Here is a 20,621-nt window from a genome sequence, read left to right as displayed (position 1 = left end):
ATTTCTACTCTAGAGCAGGAAAGTTTGACTCATGAACAAGCTGTGAGGATGAGGATAAAGTTTCAGAATTTAGATTCCTCCTCTGTAGGAACCCAGGAGCCCTCCAGGTGATGCCACGTTCTCATTGCTGTCCTCTTTGTGTCACTCTGCCTTGCTCCATCCCACAGTTACCCTCCTTTGACTGTCACCTGTGGAGAGGGACAGGATGGGTGGTGGGTCTGCAGGTACCAACATGCCGAGGGTGCAGAAGGGCCCCAGCCTTGTGAGAGGCTCTCCAGTGGGTGTCTGGAAAAGGGTTCTTCCCTGCACTGACGTAAGTGAGCTGATGCGCTGGGGCATGATGCTGGGCAGAACCAGAGTTCTGCTTTCCTACCTATGATAAAGAGAAGCTGCTTTTGACAAATGACTGTGACCTGCAAATCACAAATGAGCCATGCAAGCTATGGCTGTATGAATAAAATTCAACTTGCCCAGGACAGCTTTCTGGTGCTGAGGCTGGTGAGTCCAGGACAATGTATGCCTATGCCATTAAACCCTCCTACCCTCAGGATGCAGTGACTGCATCCAGTAGCTTTGGAGACAGCTACTGGGCAACACTAACACTGGACTTATTTAGTAGAAAGACAGCAGTCATGGGCCAAGTGCTGTGCTGGTAACTGCTGGAGTGATCTGACAGCCTCCTAGTACTGCTCCTGTTACCTATGAGTATCCACAGAAACTAATGATTTGGGACAAGTTAACTGTGCTCATTGGGAATTAGTGTTGCTAAGAAATTTCTTGAAGCTTTCTCTAACAGTTAGTATTTTGAAAACACCAAAGACTGTAGCACTTTGCCACAGGGTACACGACGAGAGAATGCGATTACAAAATTTTCAGCCCAGAAGTCTTTACAACTTCATAGTAGCTGGAAATGCCCAGTTTAAAATGTGCAAGGAGCCAAGTACAGGAATCTCAAATAATTGTGTGCTCAATTTTATGTAAAACAAAACAAAAAAAATCCTTTAAAATAATGAGCTGTCTGCTAAAAGCAGGACTGACATTCTTTGTTTAAACACTGTTTAACAAACAGCTAATTAATTCTTATCATTAACTTTAATACCATCCCATTTTCTATTCTTTCTCTACCAAAAGGAGAAATCAACCATTTCATTTGTGTGAGAAGTTATTCCATGCTGTAATATGAATTGTTTGGGTTCTCTGATTTAACTGTAGTGTAACGTTTCATCCATGCATTGGTTCTGTTTCCTGTATGTCCATCAAGGGACAAAAAGACCACAATTAGACTCAAGTACCAAAGACTTGAGAACTGCCAAAGGGCAGGGATGACTTAACTGCCGCTTATGGTCCAGGACAAAACAGACCAGGCTACTTGGCTTAGGGAAGAAAACAGAACATAATTTAATCCACCAACAAAAACATAACCATAAAACCCCAAAACATAACAAATACAAAACAATAAAACAAAACCAGCCCTTTAAGACCACCTTCTCCCCACTCCTCCCCTCTTCCCAGACTCAGAGCCCTGATCCCAGTTTCTTTATCTCCTCCCCAGCTGAACAGCTCAATGTGGCAGGGAATAGGGGTTTCAGTCAGTGTATTCCTGATTGCTTCTGCCCTTTGTCTCTCCTCACGGAAGACAGGCTCCTCGATAATCCTCCCTGCTCCTCTGCAGCATCCCTTACACACTCAGCAGCTCTGCACAGGCTGCTCCAATGTGCATTCATCCCAAAGGCTGCAGCTCCTCTCTGCCTCTCATGTGGGTCTGCTCTGCTGTCCGTAGGCTCTCCAGCATGGCCTGCCCCATGACTACCTCCTCACACAGTCTCTTGCCCGTCCGGGCGCACTCACCCAGAACTGCTGGTGGCTCTCAGTCATGCCATTGCCCTCCATGGGTTGCAGGGGTACAGCCTGGATTCTCACCACGGGTTGCAGAGGGGTCTCTGGCCTGGTGCTCCTCTTTCCTTCCTTCCTCCTTCTTTGACTGTGGGGTCTGTGTGGTTGCCTCCATCTTGTACCACTCTTACACCTCCTCCCAAGCAGTTCAAATTCCTGTCCTTAAATAGTGGTCACAGAGGCCAGATTGGCCGAGTCAGGCTGGAGGTGGGTCTGAACCCAAGAGCCGGGGGGCGGGGGGGGGGGGGACACATCCACCATTTAGAGCTTTGTAAATATTTATGTATATATTAATGAGATCCCCCCTCAGTCTCCTCTTCTCTAGACTTGTTTAGTCCAGTTCCCGCAGCCTTTCCTCATAAGGAAGATGCTTCAGTCCCCTGATCATCTTGGTGGCCCTGTGCTGGACTCTCTCCAAAAGTTCTCTGTCCCTCTTCAGCTGGGGAGCCCAGAACTGGACACAGGACTCCAGCTGAGGCCTCATCAGGGCAGAGTAGACAGGGAGCAGAACCTCCCTCAACCTGCTGGGCACCCTCTTCTTGAAGCATTCCAGGGTGCCATTGGCCTTCTTGGCCATGAGGGCACATTGCTGGCTCATGATTAGTTTATTGTCAACCAGCACTACCAGGTCTCTCTCTGCAGAGCTGCTCTCCAGCAGGTCAATCCCCAGCCTGTACTGGTGCGTAAGGTTTTTCCTCCTGAGGTGCAAGACTCTGTACTTGTCCTTGTTGAGCCTCATGAGGTTCCTCCCTGCCCAACTCCCAAGACTGTCGAGATCCTGCTGAATGGCAGCACAGCCTTCTGGTGAATCAGTCAGTCCTCTCAGTTTGGTGTCATCACTGAACTCGCTGAGGGGAAACTTTGTGCCCTCATCCAGGTCACTGATGAAGATGTTGAATAAGACTGGCCCCACAACTGATCCCTGTGGAACTCCACTGGCCACAGGCCTCCAACTCGATTCTGTGCCTTTGATCGTCACCTTCTGGGCTCTGTCATTCAGCCAGCTCTCTATCCACCTCACCATCCACTCACCCAATCCACACTGCCTGAGCTTTCTGATGAGGATGTAATGGAGGACAACGACAAAGAGCAGGCAGCTCTCACGAAGGGGACAGTCTTGCCAGGAGACAGAGCTGCAGCAACCGCAGAGGATTTAAACATTCCCCAGGAAGTGTGAGCAATCAGGACTGTGGTGACTAGGACAGGCAAACAGGGCCTGGTGCGACAGCCAGGTGTGGCGCAGCAGTTTGTGAGGCAGTTGGCGAAGGCAGGACTAGTAGGGAGGATGGGCAGGGAAGGATCCCACAGACCATACAGAGAGCTGCAAGTCAGAGAACTGCTCCTGCCTCAAGCTAACAAAACGGTGAGCACTCACCTGAGGGCTAAAGCCAAGGCTCAGATGGAAAACACTCTGGTGAAGATTGATGTATCCATCCATCCAGAGCCAGTTAGCAAGGATGCTTCAGTCCAGATAGAGGGCAGGGGGTATTTAGGACGTTTAGGGACCTATGCTGCTAAGGTAACTATGTGTTATAGGTGCCCTCAAGTTCAAGAACTGCAGTGTCTGGTGAAAGGGCTGCAGGAAACCATTAGTAAACTCTGTAGTATTGGAGGGGCAGAGGTAGAGACTGATAGAGGCTTCCACAATCAGGTACAGGCCTCCAGTGAATCCAATATGCCTTGGACTCTGGTAACAAAAAAAAAATAACCCCAGGGCTCTCCTTCATAACCCTCCTTCCAGCATGCCAATTAGAAATAAATATGAGGCATTAACAATGGGGACATAGACGAGTAAGGTCCAGAAGGGGAAAACCCAGCAAACAATTGACCATCAGCTACTCCACCAGCAACAGGTAAAGGGCACCATAATAAGAAGCAACTAGAGCTTGTTGTGGGTGACTCATTGATAGAGTCACCAAGCAAGAGACCCATCTGTTGATCGGATAAGGAATCACAAGAGGTATGCTTCCTTATGGGAGCCAAGGTCTGTGGTGTGGCTGAGTGCCACAACTCGTCAGAGACGGTGGCTACCATCCCTGCACGTAGGGATGAATGATGTAATGATATCTGCAGAATCAAAAAGGATTTTAAAACCCTATAGGAGGAAGTGGAGGGTAGGGGGGCACAAGTTATTGTCTCTTCCATCCTATTCACCAGAGGAAAAGGGGAAGTCACTAATGCAAAAATTGGGCAAGTTAACTCCTGATTAGGAGGTTGGTGCTGGTGGGAAGGTTTTGGTTTTTATGACAATGGATCCTTCTTTGGCGACTATAACTTGATAGGGCAGGATGGAATTCCTCTCTCTCGTAAGGGCATTGGAATATTTGGAAACAGGCTGGCTAAATGATCAAGAGGGCTTTAAACAGAAGGACTTGGGAGGTGGGGGGAGAAATGACAAAGAATAAGCCATCTTAACCAGCAGGGATACAGAACAGGGTAGTGAATGCAATGATGAACAAAGATCTGTTGGGACAATCCAGGGAGAAAGCAGATATCTATGAGAGGTGGAAAAATAACCTAATTTCTTGGAAAGACTATAAGAACTTTGCCAGAGCATGCAGGGGAGAAATCAGGAAGGCTAGAACCCTTTTAGAATTAAACCTGGACAGAAAAGTAAAGGAAAACAAGAAGGGTTTTTTCAGGTACATTAGCAACAAAAGGAAGATTAGGGGGCGTGTGGGCCTGCTGCTGAACACAGAGGGTGCCCTGGTGACATAGGATGCAGAGAAGGCTGAACTACTGAATGCTTTCTTTGCTTCAGTCTTTACAGCCAAGGCCAGCCCTCAGGAAGCTCAGGCCAACCAGGATAGTAGAATGGGCTGGACAGCAGAGGACTTGCCTTGGGTGGAAGCGGTTAAAGACTTATTGGCCAAGCTTAAGGCTCATAAGTCCAGATGGACCAGATGGGATGCATCCAAGAGTGCTGAGGGAGCTGGCTGATGTGATTGCTAAGCCTCTCTCCATAATTTTTGAAGATTCATGTAGGACAAGTGAGGTGCTTGACTGGCCAATATCACTACAGTTTTCAAAAAGGACAAGAAGGACGATCCAGGAAACTACAGACCAGTCAGCCTCACCTCCATCCCTGGAAAGGTGATGGAAAGACTCATCCTTTATGTAGTCACTAAACACGTGAAGGAATAGATGGTTATTAGGGGGAGTCAACATGGATTCACCAAGGGGAAATCTTGTTTGACAAACCTGATAGCCTTCTACAAGAGCATAACTGGCTGGCTAGATGAGGAGAGAGCAGTGGATGTTGTCTACCTTGACTTAACTTCACCATCTCATGGTCACTGCAGCCAAGGTTGCCTCCAATCTTCACATCCCCAACCAGAACCTCTTTATTCTTTAGGACAAGGTGCAGCAGCACACCTCTCCTTGTTGGTTCTTTGACCACTTGTGACAGGAAGTTGCCACCAACATTCTGCAGGAACCTCCTGAACTGTGTGTGCTTGGTTGAGTGGCTTTGCCATGAAATATCAGGGTGGTTGAAGTTGTCCATGAGGACCAGGGATTTTGATTGTGAGGCAGCTCTCAGTTGTTTGCAGAAGGCCTCATCCATTTCCTTCTCCTGATCGGCTGGCCTGTAGCAATTCCCACAACAGCTTCACCTACCTTACCCTGCCTCTTTATTTTCACTCACAAATATTCAACCCCCTTCTCATCCCCACCCAGGCAGAGCTCAATGCACACTAATCGCTCTCTCTCACAGAGAGGAACTCCATCTTTTTTCCGTCCCACCATGTCTCTGTGACCGCAATGATGTCGTAGCCCTGCATCCGCATCCACATCTCCAGTTCCTCCTGCTTATTTCCCCAGGCTGTGTGCATTGGTGTGGAGGCAACACAGGGGCTTACTCAAACATACAGGTTTCCTTGGGTGGATGCAAGAGGATCCTCCCTGATTTGGTACTCCCTCAGGGTGGTCAGCCTTCCATATCTCGTCTTGGTATACAACTGAGGAGCACTTATAGTTGCATTTCCTTCCTGGCCAATTTCCCTGTTAGATGTGATGGCTAATTCTTTGCCATTTATTCCCCCATCCTCAAGTCATAGAATCACAGAATCAGAGAATGGTTGGAAGGGACCTTTAGAGATCATCTAGTCCAACCCCCCCTGCAGAAGCAGGTTCACCTAGATCAGGTCACATAGGAACATGTCCAGGCGGGTCTTGAAGACCTCCAAGGAAGGAGACTCCACATCTCTTCTGGGCAGCCAGTTCCAGTGCTCCCTCACCCTCACAGTGAAATAGTTTTTTCTTATGTTTAAGTGAAACTTTTTGTGTTCCAGCTTTATCCCATTACCCCTTGTCCTGTTGCTAGCTACTATAGAAAAAGGGATGCCCCAACCTCCTGACACCCACCATTTAGATGTTTGTAAATAATAAGATCTCCCCTCAGTCTCCTCTAGACTAAGCAGCTCCAGTTCCTGCAGCCTTTCTGTGTATGAAAGATGTTCCAGTCACCTGATCATCTTGGTGGCCCTGCGCTGGACTCTCTTCAGAAGTTCTCTGTCCCTCTGGAGCAGAGGAGCCCAGAACTGGACACAGGACTCTAGATGAGGCCTCACCAGGGCAGAGTAGAGGGGGAGAAGAACCTCCCTTGACCTGCTGGACACACTCTTCTTGATGCATCCCAGGATGCCATTGGCCTTCTTGGCCACGAGGGCACATTGCTGGCTTATGGTTAGTTTATCATCAATCCTTTAGTTTAAAGCCCTCTTGATCAAGTTGGCCAGCCTATTCCCAAATATTTTAGTGCCCTCCTCCAATCTGAAAAAATTAATAAATGCAAGAGTTTTCACATACTTAACAGTGAAAAATAAATGACTTGTGATCGTCTATAAAAAGAGAAAAAAAAAAAAACCCCTAGAAAAAAAGCCTGAATTCAAAGAATAAAAAACAAGGCCACAAAAGTTCACTGAGTACCCAGCTTGTGTAGACTGGCAAAATACAACTACAGTCACAAAGCATTATTTGATTTTTAAGTGGTGTCAATCTATAGGATTACATGCTCAAGCATGTAGCATCTCCCAGTGTGCTTGTGGTTTGCAAAAAACCTCTATTTCTAAATTTACCAGGACTTCAAATAAAATCTCCTGTACTGTCAATATAGCAGGTCAGTCACAGGCAAGACTGGGAGAAAAACTGGGATGAAAAAAGTAACATTACTTTAAACCTCACCTAATGTAAAATAGAAATCTATATATTTAGAAGATCAGATATCTTCATAATCTTTTTACACATGCTTTTACAATTGTTATTTTGCAATGCATTACTTTATTTGAAAGCATTTATTGACTGAAAGGGTGGTGAAACATTGGAACAGGCTTCTTAGAGAGGTCATCAATGCCCCAGACATGTCAGTGTTTCAGAGGCATTTGGACAACGCCCTTCAATAATATGCTTTAACTTTTGGTCATCCTTGAATAGGTCAAGATGTTGGACCATGTGGTCATTGTTAGTCCCTTCCAAATGCAAATATCCTATCCTATCCTATCCTATCCTATCCTATCCTATCCTATCCAATCCATCTCCACTATTTATAAGACGTAAGAGTCTTTTGTCCTTTCCTCTTCAAGATCATATCACTTGAGGAAGGCCTTGGCAGTCTCCTAAAGAGCTTGTTTTGTGCCTTTGTTTTGTTTCCACGTAACCATTGTATATGTGACCTGCTGCCTTGATTTTGTTCCTGTCAATTACACAGTTTACCAATCATCAGCAAGACCATACATATTTTTTGAGGTTCTGGGTGTACAAAAGTGAGCTCACATGGAAACTGGCTGAAAGCCTGAAAAAAATAACGTTTGGTTAAATTTTCTTACTATGGTTATTTTCTTATTCAAAAGGAACGACATAATGTGTAGAGTGACAATCAAGGGATCTACTTGAGTGGCATTAAACCAGAATTATACTTGAATTTAGAAGAATGACTGACTGAAAAGAAAAGTTTCCTGTTTTTTTGTTTGTTTTTTTTTTTCTGTAAACACCTGTAGCTTAGTTATGTAAGCACTCAGAGCTTGCCTTAGCCTCTTCTTTTGGAGGTTGAACAAGCTGAGCTCTGATAAGACAAACTCTGAGCTACAGGTTACAGCATAGGTTTTTGTCAGTGAAGTAGGTCTGTTGGAAGCTAGGAAATCCAATGTGTAAGCTGTATCTGAGTCTTTTAATCCACTGTCAAGTTCTGAGTAAGAGAAAAGAGGGATAATTTTTCATTTTAAAAGAGGCAATAGCTTTTTCCTTTTCCTATAAAGGATGAATATGTTTAGAAAATTAAGAGACAGATGTTGAATAGTCAGTAAAATGGAAAAATACTGAAAGTACTTCTACATAGTGGCACAAGTGAAATGAGATGATCAACTAGATCCATAATATATCAAAAAATTTCAGAGTTACAGAGTATTTTAGATTTAAAAAGATCTCTGGAGGTCATCTAGTCAAACTCTGATACTCACTAGAGAGCCAGCTTGGATCACTTTGCTCAGGATCATGTCCAGGAGAGTTCTGCATATTCAAGGATAGAGACTTCAGTCTTTCTCTTAGCATAGTTTAAGTACAGTTAATGGCGCAGATAATTAGAATATCACATCTTTTCTTTTTTCTTTTATTAATCCCATTGCAAGGTCAAAGGCTTCGAGAAAAAATAGAAACTTACAAATTGTGTGAATAGTTTTAACGCACTCAGAAAAAGACATTAACTGAAAAAATGACCGAGATTCTGTACTATATCTGCAATATAATCAATTTGCTTTAATTCTGAAAATATTGTTGCCATTTTTCAGTGAATAAAAAGCTTAGCATTACACATGTTCACATGTATTTACCACTTATTTATAACAAAAACTTTACTATATATATTTTTTTTTTCAGAGAAATTAGTTCATCCCCATTTTTAAAAGGCTAGTAAGAAAACGTTCAACATCCTCACTGGAATTACTGTGAGCTGATGTTTCTGTTGTAAAAAATGTTATGTAAATCAGCAAACGAGTTTTACAGAGAGTTATACAGCCATACTAAACAAGCATCTACGTTATGGTGCATTAGACTTTCTGTATTAGCAAAACATTTTGTCAATAATGGCAACTCTTCAGCTGAAGCTTCAGCATTTCTTTGGATTAAATGCTGTAACACTTTAACAAACCCAGTGTTATACACCTAAAAATATTCTGAACCAAATGGTAATACACCAAAAGTTAATGCAAATTGAAGCTGCAATGTCTGTACTTTCGCTATCCCCTTGTCAAATGTAGCTCCTTAGAATGCTATGTGACAACTAGAAAATTAATAATTTTAAGTATTTACTCTGGATATTATCTTACATACACTGTATTATAAAGCATCTGATCCTACAAAACGATACCCATGATGGGACTCATGTTTAGATGGCCTTCTCAAGGTAAGCAGTCTTTGCATTGTGGTATCTGCTGCCAAATAACAACCACAGAGGAAATGAATCATACTATTGGCTTATACCCATTCATCTGAGTTTCCCAACTCATCAAAGTAACAACATAGTCAGAGCAGACAAGTTCACTTTAGAAACTCTCAAAGATGCCAAGGCAGAAAGACTGGTAAATGTCTATGCCATCTCCTACTTTCTAAAGAAAAAAAAAAATAATAAAAACATTCTGTTGACTGACAGAAAGAATTAAGATTGTCCATCAAATATTACATCTGTCACTACCATCATTTACTAAGACTTCTGATTTATGATTGGTGTAATTAGCAAGATGTTTATAAGAAAATCACAATTTTTGGTAGATTTTCTTATTATGCATCTCAAAGGTCCTGGGATAGCTTTAGTAAATAATAAGCACTGAGTTCAACACAGGCGTCTGCTGATGAACTGCACTAGTGTTAGCACTGAGTTGCCATTTAAAAATCAAAGGAAATACACATGACCAAGGCAAAGTAAACAGAGGAAAACAAACTTAACATGTTCTATAACTCAAACTATCCAGAGAAATAGTAGGAATCCACTTCAAGAAATTTGCCAAAGGCTTTTAGACCTTTTATGCAAACAAAAATATGATGCATTTCTAAAATTTACTTCAATATTAGTAGTTTGATGTATAGTACATTAAAGATAGTGTACAGCTTTTGCTGTTTTACTGTAACCTCTGTAAACTCACAATTATATTGCATCATATAAAAGGTTGTGAACACTCTGCAATCCCCATTAAATCTACTGAATGCAGCAGAGTGGAACTGTCACGTTGGTATAGGAGGTTAAGAGGCAGTAGACATATTAGGTGTCCAGCCCATTTGATAAGCTCGTTCCAATGTCCTCTTGCAATCCTGTAGTACAGTACTGAAGGTTATATGTGGATACTGCTGCACTAGTTGCTCCACTGTGGCTTCATTCACCTGCAAGCAAAACAGAAAAATCTGTGATGTGCTAAAAGTAAATAAAAAGGGCAACATTATGTGAACTAAGTGAATGATCAAGCTCAGGACTCCTGAAGGATTGGGCCTTTCATTGATGCTACATATCTGGGTGCAAAAATACAAAAATTTACAAAACATAGTGTTCTGTTACAGATAAAAATAAGAAAAAGTATGCCTTGATTTTATTGTAAAGACAGAAGTTTTATATAACATTCTGGTAAATACTATCTGATTACTTCTGATTGAAAGCAAACAGGAAAGACAAGTAGTCTTCATTTGAAAACAGCTTTGTTTAGAAAATTGCAACAGTGTTTAACAATCTATTAAACTATTTTAATTCCATGCTTGGCTTATTCAAAGAAAAGCCATCCTGTTTAAAGAAGTGCTGCCCAGACTAGCAGATTTCTATCTTGAAATAGAAGCATATTTATTCAAACTCACTCAAGCAGACATAGGTTTGAAATGTAAGGTTTCCTGGCTTTGGGAAGTGAAAATTTATCACATCTATTAATTAATTTACGACACACTTATTCTTTTACATATAAATACACAATTAACCATACTGAAATGAATTTCCACATCATGGTAGCTGTCAATCTGGTTACAATGAAATTCAGGAGATAACATGGGGAGAAGAATGAAAACTAGTTTTTATTATAGGTATCTCAATTTTAGCAACTACCAATATAGGTGATTTTTCCAAAGGTTCAAAGTCCTTTATGTCTTCACATACATCACCAGTAGAAGTCTGGGTTTTTTTTTAGTCTTTTGGTATGAAGCTAGCAACTTGCAAAGGGATTGTGGGTAGAAATGGTGGGATCAAAAATTAAAACATACAAGCTTTTCAGGACTCGGATGTCCCTCCTGAATCCTAGACATCAAAGATAGCACCTTTATTCTTGATTAGACAAGGCAATAAGACAAGCCTAGCTAGACCTAACACCTTTACAATCACAGTGCTGCAAGGGTATTAATGTGTCTATTATTTTTAAGATTATTGCCATTCACATTACAGAAGTTGACAGCTTCCTTCAGCTTTTAGATAATGAAAAGATTAACCTAAGAACCATAAATTCTAGGTAGCTCTCTTTCAAATCTCTCCTGAACACTCGGGCATTTAAAAATACATTGATACTACATTTAAATAGTGAATCATCTGGATCAGCAGGATGTACAACTGATACCCCATTTGCTTTTTTTCCCCATGATGTTTCACATTGAAAGCCAAAAGTAATAAAAACCAGACTAAAATATTTACCACCATTACACATATCCATCATGGGAACAGTAGTTAGAAGCAGAGTGACCACAGTATGTAATAATATTTTTGTCCTTAAAATATAATGAGTGTATCCTTCTGAACAGTGATTGCACTCAATGACAAGGATAAATGAAAGGTTTAATATCTAGTTCTGAAACATTCAATCTTCATTGGAAGTTTCATCTAGCTGAGACTGACTTGGATAGAAAACTGGTTTAGCTTCCCTTCATAGCCCAAACTGTACTTTTTTGGCAAATTACTACATTACAGTAACATCTTCTAGTGCAGAAAAACAAGAAGTGACTTCATAAATCAAAATGAAATCAAAGACAGCATAAATCCTCAAAATATTTGATATTTACACCTGAATATATACTTTCAAAATGTCAGCAACACTTCACAGATATATTGCATGAAAGGAAAGACTCCTCTAAAGTAGCAGTACTTGCTACTTTTTGCCTTTTCAAAAATAGTCAAAAGCCTCTTCTCTTCAGATTTGTGGTGCAAAGAGCCATGACAGAATCTATTGTACTACCAGAAACTACTTTTAATGGTTAACATGGCTACAACAAAGATGCTTTCCATGGATAGGTGCGCATCTTGCTCTCTCTTAATGGGAAACTTAAGAAAGTTAAGAGATATTGTTTATCTACTGGAGAGCTGCAAATACCACTAGCAGATAGAGGTTACATTGATTTGGCACATACCTTTTGGACTTCTCTTGTTACAATAACATGGATACGATGGCTTTACAGCTAGTATTATAAGTAGATTTTCTATTTCATAAAACAATAAGGGAAATTTGTTACAAAGATGATGTTGAAACACAAGGAGATAGGTTATGATCTCCATGTCTCAGTGGACGTGTCCTAGTGTCTTTGACTCAGGACTGAACACATCTACAGAAGATACAGTCTTGGTATCAGGAAGAAAAATGAATTCACAGTGGTAGCCTTCAATCTTAAAACCTATGAAGAAATCAATGACAAAGCATCTAGCACTAGGCATTCATCCTAAATTTTTGATAATAGAATTACTACTGGATAAAATAATATTTAAAACAATTTTTACTCAGAGCTGTTCCTACTTTACTAAACAGGAAAAGAAAATTTTTGGTATTGAGTGCCAGAGTTACAAAACAAATACAAGCATGCAGGAGGCAAGTAAAAATGATTGTAGAACATAGAATAGATTGTAGAGACTGACAAAATCAGCTGTTTTAAGGCCAAAACCTGAATAGTGGAAGGTTTTCTGCATTTTTGCTGGAGTGTTAAATGACACCTTAGATTATCACTTTGATCCTAGACACTAACTTCAGTGGTATTAAGCTTCAAAGTAATGACAAATCCCATGTACATATTTAGAACCATAACAGTTACAGAAAAAATTTACTTTCAGTTTAAAAAATTGTGTCTACTCTCATGCTATAGGAAAAAAATCATCCTATCATGCAAGTGATAAATGATCAAATACAGGTAACTTTAAGTCAAGTGTAAACTTAAGATTAAGCAAATAGTTAAAAACAATACTGGACAAAATAAATCCAGTGTTAGATGATGCAACAGAAGATAGAGGAAATGGATATGATTTGGCAGTGGGATAACCTATATTGATCCCATGATGAGAAACAAAAGTGGACAACTAAAACCACAAATGATCCCCCATCAGAATATTTTCAAAGTTAGGTTGCACAGTAAAATAATGCAAAATTTTTTGTATTTTAAACTTTATATAGTATTGGACTAAAAATGTACTATCTAAAAGGCAGGAAAATAGAGAAATAAAATTTTGTTCTTTGTTATTGAATAAGTAATATCAAAGTCTTCTCCCTTAACATCCTTGTCATCAGTTCCCCTAATGGTAGGATTAAGATGAAAAGAAGTCTTGTGCCTATTAGAACACAAGGTTCTGTCTCTTTGTTAAGATGGAGGCTGGCTGGTGATAAAATAAATTTACTGAATGCGATTCCCAAAATAAATTCATACACAGAGTAATTTTCCCTTCTGAGCTTGAACAATTTTGTTCAATGAATGAAACCTAAAAATCTTCCATCATAATATGCTTTAAAATGTTATCTTTTTCTTCAACAGAACTTTCATTAATCTTCATCTTTTGAGTTGTCAAAAGGAAGACTGCTGTCTGAAGATATATCAGATTACTTAATATATAATCATTCATTTGAATTAGAATACCTTTCAATTATATTTTAACACATAATGAAAGGATGCAGTCCTGAGGAGTTAAAGTAATAGGTTTGTGTGAATCCTGGTCATCAAAGGAAAAAAGAAAACAAAAGAAAACAACAAAGACTGGTTTGAAACTGAATTTTATTTGCTGAAATAAAAATTTATTCCAGGCCAAAGATAAATTAAAAAAAAACAACAGAGAAGATGGGTTATAGAAATCGGCAGGACCAGATGGTATCACCTCCTTTTAACTCAATTGAAGTCATAACTTTGAATTCTTTTTGCTTAAAGACAAAATCTTTGGTTTTAACTGAGAGAACTCCTCTACTATACCTCTAAGAATTGTAAGACTGCCCACTGACTCAAAAACTCCTCCTACGCAGGTCTGATTCTACAGCTATGAAAGTGTACCAAGCATGTCTGTGTTGTGTTGTTTAGAGCAGTAGTGAAAATGGAGAGTAGAGCTGAACTGCAAGTTTTATACTGCTCTACATAATGAAGATGTATTCACTGTTAATCTAAAAAGTTTCCTATGTAAGGGAAAGCTTAACATCCATTTAACTTGATAACTGAAAAGAAAAGATTATCTCCATTCCAAGCTAGTAACTGAAATCCATAACCAGCCATATAACTAAAAAACCTGACAACCAACCAAGCCCTCAAGGAAAACTTGCCTATGCTCTTCAGTGGTTCATACAGTGAAGGACAGCTGAAATAATTTTTACATAGTATCTAACCTAGCTCTTGGAAAATGTATGTGGATAGCTCATTTTGGAGTGTGCTGACATCATGGGCACTCTCCTTCTGAGGAAAATACAGGTAGGTATCTTGAGCTATGTAATTTTATAGGCCAGTCATTATAAAAATAAAAAGTAGCAGACTAGGTTGTAATAAGGTTAGTCTGCAGCATCTGTGCACTAAGGCATTAATAATATGTAGAACTACTAGCTTAATTTTAGAAATATAGTACTTGTAAAGAATGTTAGGGAAATGTTGGCAGGTGAGAAGTAACATTCACATCAAAAGATTCTGAGGACTGTCACACAGATGATGTTTGATAACTGGAATTTGTGTGCATTTCTGTCTCTGAATACATAGTATTACAAGAAAGCCAAATCTGTAAGTAGCGGACAAAGAAAAGTCTCTATAGTCATTGTCTGTACCCATAATGTTGGATTTTGGACACATCTTTTGTTCCAATTTCTCTAATGTTTTAACAATAAAATAGAAAATATACACACTTGGAGTTACGAACCATCATATTTTCACGCATACTCTCTCTTCTCAAGTCCTAGTTTGCTTCCTCTAGTCAATGTCTTATAACAAGTACACTTTGTTTGATTTTTCTTCTGCTAATAGTGGAATGAATTATATTCTCAGGTGGCCCAATTATAACTGTTGCCTGTAGCCATAAAAAAATTAAAGATTTCTGTAAACATTTTGTGTGAAGTGCACTTAATTGGCTAAGGCAGAGATATTCCAAAGAGTTTCAATGACTGCCCTCATGCCCAGGGGCAGAACCTTTGTTTAGGACTTTAATAAAGTAACACCACTACCAATATTAGCACAATATCCTGTAGTCCAAATAAAGTCCCTTACGATTTCAGAACAAAAAAAAAGAGCACACATGCACATACATACAAACATTGTTTCTGTAGACTCATAAATAATGAAATTGACAAGTACAGTTTGAGGTACTGTTATTATCATGACATTCGACAACTTAATTGTGTTAAATCTTAGCAATTAATTTCCAACTTACATTTGGAAAAGTGAAGGAGTAGGTGACCTGTAATCTTTTCTGCCCTGCTAAGTGAAATAAACAGTACACAGAAATCTTGTACTAGCCAATGGTAGCACTTCTGGAAGCTTTTCAGAAAATGCAGCAATGTTTTTTGCTTAAATCTCAACAGAAAGGCAGAGTCCTAGAGGGATGAAATTTACTGTGGTTGTTTATACAGGTGAATGCTATTGCCTCAAACTGCTAGTCCCTGCTTGAATGCTGCAGTCAGTGCATTAATGCAAACTAACAAAATAATCCATACCAGGTCTTTGCATAGTTTTCTAGGAGAGACATCATTTCAGAGCTTGTTATCCTAATCATTACTGTCAACACAATATTGAATATTAAAATTGTGTAAGTGAATAAAGGTTTCATTCTCAATTCCCCTTGCTTATTTTGAGGGTTTACTTTTCTATTAGAGAAATAATTCCAAAGAAGCATTTTAGTTTAGGTGGTTGGTTTTGCCAATTCTATTCATTTCAACCACACGATCTTTGTCCAGACACCATCTAGATAAGATTTCAAGGTAAAAATATTAGTGTTAGTATTCAATATAAAAATATTACCAGTGTCATAGACATTTTGAATTTATGATGAAACTCTGTGCATTGCTTTGTTCTTACTTATAAAAATTCAAATGAATAAAGACCCATATCTAGTGAGATGACAATATTTATTTATATAGTGGCAAATATTCTTTCAGATTACTTTTTGCCTGTTGAATTAATAGCACTGAATATCTATCTTCCTATTCTGCCACATTAACAGCAATTTCTGTACACAATTGCAATACTTGTCAAAATCATGGCATGCAAAACTATCAGAGAAATCATTCACAATGATTTTTGCTATCTGGCAAAAAAGTTCCAGGGCATAATGCTTCTAAAAAAATGTCTTTCTCTTTTTATCATCAAAATGATGACTACTTTCATTGCATTTTTGCTTAATAGTTGGCCTTATCCCGATTTTGAACCATTGATCAGTACCTGAGGGCCCATCTTTCTTTTTCAATATGACATAGTCAGGTGGTTGTCATTTAAAAACAAGTACAGACTCATTGACTCTGGAAGATTTTATCTTCCACCAAGGAATTTGTTGCTGAACTATCAGCCTGTAAGATAAAAATCTTTTGTTGAAGAAACAGTTAAACCAGAAGTACAGAATGTTCACTTTGTGTAAAGAATCCTGTTTCACATTTTAGCAGATGCTTTCATTCACAAGCGTAATGGATTTGTTATGTAGTTAGCTGGGGGGCAGGGAAAGTATTGTTCAGTCTTTTAAAATTGTTGTATTAAAAAATAAAGTGTAATAAATGCTATTTTTCTTTTGTTGGGGGTTAGCAAGGGTAACTGTAACTTCCTTCTAATGGTATTCACAGATTTTATGAATTTAAAATGTTTATTATTCATAGACAGATCTATCAATTGCAGCTCCTACGTTATACACATAAAACTTAAAAAAATACAGCACATCCTTTTTAATATGTAGCAACGTAGCTTGAACAAATTATAGTGATTTAAAGGAAAATAAGTGCTATAGAGTTTTTCTTAAACGGAATGATTAGATATTTTCAGTCCTCTTCAATATCATAAAACCATAATTTCAAATCTCAAAATGAACCCCTTAAAATATAAAAGGAGAAACGGTAGCAATTTGTCAAATTTTTCATCAGGCTAACAATAGCATTTTCTGAAGATGGAAGGGAAATTACTGTGATAATTACATTAAAACAAGCCATGGCTCTGTACTGTCACTGTTCTACTGTTAAGAACAGTTTAGCTCAAAGACGTATTTGAGATTAAAATGTGTATCTTTATAATCTAAGTTCTTGCCTCTTTTTCATTTACTTAACTTCTGTTACACACTATCTTTGTAAATTAAAGTTTGTGGACAAAGGGTAAAAAAACCATTTCCAGTCATGCTTACTAATATATATATTAAATGAAAAGCTTTTTGTCCTGAGTTGGTAGTTTTTTCACAAGCTGGCATTTTTTTCATATACAACAGGAAGTGCATCGCAGTTAGGCTACTGATTCACAGCTTGCACAGGACATATATTCACAAATATTTCTAAACCAGATTTTAGATATTATTCTTACTTAAGATTCAACTGATTTATTAGAGTATTATTTTTAAGGGTTATCTACCTTCCTTCCTCTTTGGGGTAACATAAAAGTCTTTTTGTCACTCATATTGACCATCAATTTCTGTACTCTTACATCTCAGTAAAACCATAATAGGAAATGCATGCTACAATTCATCTGAGAAAGTAATCTGGAATAAGCTACAGTTTCTCCGAAGTATTTTTATGAAAACCAACTCAAATTTATCAAAAAAGAAAAAAAAAAGGAAAATAAGAAAAAAACAAGGAATAAAGGCCATGATGATTAACTACAGTTGTGTACCCATTTGCAGCCAACTTTATCAGATTCATTTCATTTCATCCATACATAGCTGAGAATGTTGAATTTTGTGGCCCCTGCTTTTCTGTGTCATTTTTCTGCATATTTTCGCAAGAAACATTCCTTGCATTTACATTGCAGCACTGCTGATAGCCATTTCAAATAGCACCACAGCTACAGGAAAAAGATACTGAAATACGCAAATCTGTAAGAGAAAAGTTGCAAATTCCATAGAAAGATTATTCTGACACATTGTTCAGCTAGCAAAGCTATCAGCTACAAAAGCAAATTTTTATCCACCGTTTCTTAACCATTTTCTACAAAGATGAACATTTCACACTGATGTTATTTAAAGCTGTTTGGGCAGTTGTGAAGTGCTACAGACATCTTTAAAATTACTTGTATAGAGAACATTGCCCTCTTTCTACAACTCATTTTGGAAATATAAAGTAAAAACTATTTAGAAAGAATTAATTAACACAGTAAGTAAATTTGATCTAGATCAGTTCTGGGGTAGGTATATATAGAATACGATCAGACAAAGAAGAATCAAATGTGTGAATTTGAAGCTGTGACTCATTTTATGCCCTAAGGATGCAAGTACAGCTCTTATGATTCATGACATCAGTATTTGTGGGATGTAAAGAAAGTACCCCATAACTAACTACACCTTTCTCAAAGTGTTTAAAGTATTTAAAGAACAGAATTAATTATACCTTGAAATATCTACTTTCCTAAGCTGTGTTAAAAAAATACAGAGCTACGATTAAAACTTGGTTTGAAAAAGAGATAATCATGTTCTTTCTAATGTGAGGGGACTAAACTGAAGTGAATTGACTATAACCCCTGGTTCTGAAGACAACTGTGCCTTCCTTGGTACTTACAAAGAGGTAACAAATGAAAGCCTCAGCGTACTCCTAGCAGTACATGAACCAACTATGTGTTCCCACACACCCATGTTGAGTCCCAAAACACAGCCTCTGGCTGCGAGCTACAACAGCACAGCTCTCCTCTATGCATAGAAACTGGGTATTTGGTTTCACTGTGCTGCTGGAGCATCGGGAAGAGGTGACGCTAGGGAATGAAGCCTGGCTGACTGCCCTTGCGAGGAGGGGCACAGAACAAATGTAGATGGTAACACAACAATGCAAAATGGAAATGCTATGTCTTTTATGCCTTTTCCAATTACAAACCTCTACAATGTCTCACTTACGCCTTAAACAACTACCCATTTATCTCTTACTGCTTTCTAAAGAAACAGAGACTCAGCAAGGAAACATTTCCTTTTCACAAAACACTTAACTTGAGCAGTCCCAAGTGCTGTCAAGTCGTGTACAGACCCACATGCACATATGCATGCAAATACGTATTTGCACACAGTTGATACCTTGTACTGCAAGAGAGATGAGAAGGGTCCTAGCTGCTTCTGAGTGTGTGTTGATGTTTGTATGAAATGGGGCAATTCCACTGTCCAAAATGTAGGTACTTAATATTTACAGCCTACTTTCTGAACACCTAGTTTTGGAGATCTCAATCGTAGTCTCTCTATGATACAGATAGATACAGTCTCACTGCACCTATGCTGTACAATGCAGGGCCCTGTAGAGATAAAAGCCACCATTTCTTGAGATACTCGTGGGAATGGAGCAATAAGCTACACTCCCACATCTCTATGACAGTAACTCATGAGCCTTGCTGCATGCTAATTTTTCTGGACAAGGAGTTGTACTTTGGCAGTTGAGCTGCTGTAAGGACTTATGTGTCCACACTGCCCTGTACCCTTACAGTAGAACCAGTTTGTTCAGAGTTCTCTCCAGGCCTCAGACACCATAGCTCTGTAGTGCAGAGAGAGACAAATTTGCCTAAATCATGGAGGAAGATTAGAAAAATGAGAATTTTTCTCTGTAAACTTGCCTCTAATAGTTTTACTTTGGAAAGAACATTTAGACTTTGTGTTTCTAAGCATGAACAGGTTTTCCAAACCAAATTCTCCTATGGATAGTTCTAAAAGACTTTCAGCATTTAATAATATTTACCTTTTCTCTGTATATGATTTCTAAATGGTGAAGATGCTATTTAGCAACAATATTCAACAAATAGTTTTAAAATGTTTATTAGAAAACTTCCAACTTAGATGTATGACCTTGTTATGATGTTAAAATCAGGTTCTCCATTTTTTTCCATTTTTAATGAGAATTATCACAATTTATTTTATAGGCGAAGACCATAATGCTACTGTGGTGTACATGTTAAATAGTAGGAAACATGATAAAAAGAAAGGTCATGGCAACAGCAGTTTGATGAAAAATGAATAATTTGATTATTTTCATGGCGTAGATCAATAATGCTCTGCATCTACTGAAGCACATTGCCTGAAGGCACTTAGATAATCAATGGCATAAAACAGAGCCTGCCTTTAGCCAAGCTTGCAGCCTCTCTGATCTTTCTTGGGAGGACCCTTGACGCCTCTAATTTATGTCAACTGCCTATCAAAGAAATTCCAAAGAGCCTGGGTCATAAAGAGCATTTTAGTGGTAACTATTTGAAGTCTACTTACATATGTTCCTTATGTAACTGTGTTTAAGTACTTCTGCTCCAATGTCTGGGAATTCCTAGAAAGGCATGAATACTACCTGGTACTAGTGTTAACACTCGGTATCTTAGAAAATGAAGTCTGGTTAGAAAGGGAAAATCTTCTAAACGTCTGT

The 20,621-nt window shown here is 38.8% G+C and overlaps 1 protein-coding gene across 1 annotated transcript in view; it reads right to left on the bottom strand.

The window, feature by feature from the left end:
* Positions 1–8,511: 8,511 nt before the first annotated feature.
* FBXL17 (F-box and leucine rich repeat protein 17) overlaps positions 8,512–20,621 on the bottom strand; it is a 270,206-nt gene continuing 258,096 nt past the window's right edge. The window contains exon 9 of the mRNA XM_062017981.1: positions 8,512–10,260. Coding sequence (XP_061873965.1) covers positions 10,123–10,260 — 138 coding nt within the window. The 3' untranslated portion in view covers positions 8,512–10,122. The remainder of the gene's footprint in view (positions 10,261–20,621) is intronic.

The sequence above is a fragment of the Colius striatus genome, chromosome Z (assembly GCF_028858725.1).
Source record: "Colius striatus isolate bColStr4 chromosome Z, bColStr4.1.hap1, whole genome shotgun sequence".
Classification (NCBI taxonomy): Eukaryota; Metazoa; Chordata; class Aves; order Coliiformes; family Coliidae; genus Colius; species Colius striatus.
This window is presented reverse-complemented; position numbering and strand designations above follow the sequence as displayed.